Source organism: Vigna radiata, chromosome 8, assembly GCF_000741045.1.
Source record: "Vigna radiata var. radiata cultivar VC1973A chromosome 8, Vradiata_ver6, whole genome shotgun sequence".
Lineage (NCBI taxonomy): Eukaryota > Viridiplantae > Streptophyta > Magnoliopsida > Fabales > Fabaceae > Vigna > Vigna radiata.
Genome location: NC_028358.1, coordinates 6,433,288 through 6,437,084, shown reverse-complemented (window position 1 = coordinate 6,437,084; position 3,797 = coordinate 6,433,288). Strand labels below are relative to the sequence as shown.

General features: G+C 34.6%; 1 protein-coding gene across 1 annotated transcript; it reads left to right on the top strand.

The window, feature by feature from the left end:
* The first annotated feature begins 399 nt into the window (after positions 1-399).
* Positions 400-1,152, top strand: LOC106771655 (probable acetyltransferase NATA1-like). Its single transcript, XM_014657654.2, has one exon. The coding sequence runs from the start codon at positions 400-402 to the stop codon at positions 1,072-1,074; it is 675 nt and encodes a 224-aa protein (XP_014513140.1). The 3' UTR covers positions 1,075-1,152.
* Positions 1,153-3,797: the final 2,645 nt, after the last annotated feature.

The following is a 3,797-nucleotide window of genomic DNA, read 5'->3' as shown; positions in this document are numbered from 1 at the left end:
ATTTGAATTTATGTTTAAAAAAATATTTAAAATAGACCAATCATATATTGACACGTATGCGTTGTCAAAAAATTATAAAAAAAATTGTTAAAAAGACTTTTTTTTCTAGATTAAAAATATTATTTTATTGGTCTCAAAAGAGTGTTGAATGAAAAATTGGAAGTTCGTGTATTATCACATGTCCTTTTATTGTCTTATATCAGTCAATACATGAACTCACCACTCAATTTTAAAAGCATCACTGTCTCCGAACTAAGATGGCCATGGCAGCGCCGCCAACTACGACACCAAATTTGAAATATTGTGTTAAACATGTCATTTCAAGGTCTTATATTAGTCCATGCATGCACACACCTAAATTAAAACATCACCATTTTACTTTGCTCCGAACCAAGATTAATGGCCCCGGCAGCGCCGCCGAGCCCGACACCGGAAACCACCCCGTCGGGCCACCAACTCTTCACACGGATCCGCCTGGCCACCCCCTCCGATATTCCCCACATCCACAAACTCATCCACCAAATGGCCGTCTTCGAACGCCTGACCCACCTCTTCTCCGCCACTGAATCCTCCCTGTCCGCCACCCTCTTCTCCCCCACAGTCCAACCCTTCCACTCCTTCACCATCTTGCTTCTAGAAGCTTCCACCACCCTCTTCCCTGTTTCAACCTTTGACTCCAACCCTTTGTTCAAACCCCTGACTGAAGTCGTGAATCTGAGGCTCCCCTTTGAGGACCCCGAGCGCGACACGTTCAAGAGCACGGATGACGTTACTGTTGTAGGGTTTGTGATGTTTTTTCCAAATTATTCAACTTTTCTGGGAAAACCAGGGTTTTACGTGGAGAACTTGTACGTGAGGGAGTGTTACAGGAGAATGGGGTTTGGGAAAATGTTGTTTTGTGCAGTGACAAAGGAAGCAGTAAAAATGAAGTATGGAAGGGTTGACTGGGTTGTGCTTGATTGGAATGTTAATGCCCTTAGGTTTTACCAAGAGATGGGTGCTGAGATTGTGGAGGAATACAAGTTTTTCAGATTGACTGGGAAGCCTCTTCAAGCTTCTGGACACACTCACTGAAAACTGTTCCTTAATTTCTCATTCCAAAACTTGTCACTTTCATGTATCCATGTCTTCAACTATGTTACAAACAATGTATTGTGTGTTTATTATGATATCTTCTGAGATATAATTATAAGTTTTTATATCTCAAGAGATGAATAAGGATTATCTAAGTTAATAAAATGTTGGTACTTCTTATTTTAATGATGATGCAAAATATAGAATTACTTGTATCAGTATAAAATTACAAAATTTTAAAATCGAAAACAATTAGAAATTTTAAATTGCAGTTTTTAAAAATAGAAAAGTGTCCAAAGATATTATCCGTGGATAATTTTACCGATAAATTATTCCGTGATTAACTTTCAAGACAATATCTGCTGGTAGCATTACCAAAGGACAAAACTCAATTGATGACAAATATATCATATCCTCGATTTTTAATAGACAAATTCAAATTTTCTTACATTTATACATTTTGATCTTTGAAAACATATATCTTTTAAAAATGCAAAAATGTTTTGAAGTATACGTCGAAAGAGTACTGAAAAGAGGAGGATTGACACAGAGAACTCTCAAAGAAGTTATTAGGATATTAAAGATAGTACTCAATCCTTCAAAAACATAAACTTCATGCATAATAATTGAAAATAAAAGAAAAATAACATCATTATATTTAATTTGGGTTATTGGATGTGTACAAATCCAGTACTAGAAGCACTAACAATTTTGATTGTTTTTTTGTATTATTTTATTGAATTTAATTAAAATTGTTTTGATTTACATATATTAAATTGATGCAACTGATCCTAAACCAAGTTATAATATCATTTATAAGGTAGAGCTATCAGAATGGATTGCAATACGCAGGTCAATTCGGACCATCACGAGTTTGGATTGGGTTAGGATGGAAAAAATTGAATTTTTTTTATGCGGGTCAATTTTCAACTCGACTCATTTAAATTCGGCTCATCCAGAGTGAGTTGGATTGGTCCACCAACCCACCTAATTTTATTTTTATTAATTTATTATCTTATAAAACCCTACAAAATACCATCTAACTCATTATACATAGATTGTATTGTATTTTTATTATTATTTCGAATTGTCTTGAGTTTAATCTCATTTTGGGAGTAAAATTTATTTAGATTTGAATTATAAAAAGTTAGCAATTTTTTTATTTTAAAAAAATTGTAATTAAGTTAGCTAGTGAATCAATTCGTTTAACCCACCAATCCGTGGTTGGTCGAATCGGGTTTGAATTTTTCTTGCTTGCCAATAAATGAACCAAGTTGAGTTGGTTCACTAAGTGATCAACCCATAGTGGGTCGGGCCGAATCGGGCCGAGTGGCCCATTTTGACAACACTAATGTAGGGTAATAACTGGTCGAGATAAGCACTATTTGGTCTTAAATGCACTTCAAAGGAAAAAAATTGATTAAATGCTAAAAATAAAATAAGTTACCACAATTGTATTCAAACCATATTATTAAATGCAATTAAAATATGTTGACATAATAGGAGAAACCAAAATAAATTTTAACTATTGAATGCAATTAATATAATTATAATTAAATGCATAGTTGAAAATGTTTATGAGGAAATGAAATAGCAATAACATGGAAAACGACTTAAACATTCTATATTTAAATAAAAATATTACTTGTATGAAAATTAAAAAATTTTAATGCATTTAATAAATGAATGAATATAAATTATTAATTGAATTCATAACTTGCTAAATAATCAATTAATATAAATACTTTTAGGAAAGAATTTAAACATTATTTAGTAGTGATTTTAATGCTCGATGTCTTGTTGTGCCATCATGCTTCTAGACACAAGCATCATTCTTGTGTATATCAAGAAATTGCATAAAGAATACATTGATAAGGTATTAAATAAATAAATAAAGAGAAAGAAAGGAAATTAATTAATTCATTACATAAAAAAAAAAAAAAATCATACATCAAACACCTTCGTGTATATACAATAGCCCTAGTTTTCATTTGTTTTGTTCATCATATCACTAAGCAATGGCTTGTTTCCTGCCATGCGAAGACCTAGGCAGCAATGTCACTGTTAGCAGAGAAGAGTTCCTTAGCTTCCACAGCATCGATCGTCTTCTGTTCAGCCGTTTGGTGGTGGTGCTTGGTCGTGACCCCAGCCACTCCACACATGTCATGGCCTTCTTCATGTGGCTTGAAAAACAGTGCAAGGACATGTACATGGTGAAGAACTTGCTCCAATGGTCTGACCCCATGATTAATAGCCTTGCAGATGAGGCCATGTTGGTTTTGAAGTGCATCGAGAGTTCCCATTTCCCTTATGATGATCCTGCTTTCAACGATGAGAATTTGCCTTTGATTAGAAGCATCTTGCACCATTCCACATCCTTCGAATACTTCTATCATAACCGTGTGGTCATCATAGGAGCAGTGACCAAGTTGCTGAACAACGTTTGTGTGAGAGCCTTCGCAGACATAGTGAAAGAAGTGCAGTATATGAAGGGTGTGAGAGAACAGAAGATGGAATTTGGAAATATCTATGGAGGAAGTCCTTATGTGAAACATGTGGTGTATCATAGTCCAGTGCCTGCTGCAGCATTAGCAGCAGCACCACAATGGGAGAGCAGTGCCAATGCCTATCTTCCTATGCAGAGTTATGACGTTTCAAATCAACATTTCAATGAGCTTGTTGCCATGATGAATCAAACTAGTATTAATTCTACAAGCAATGAT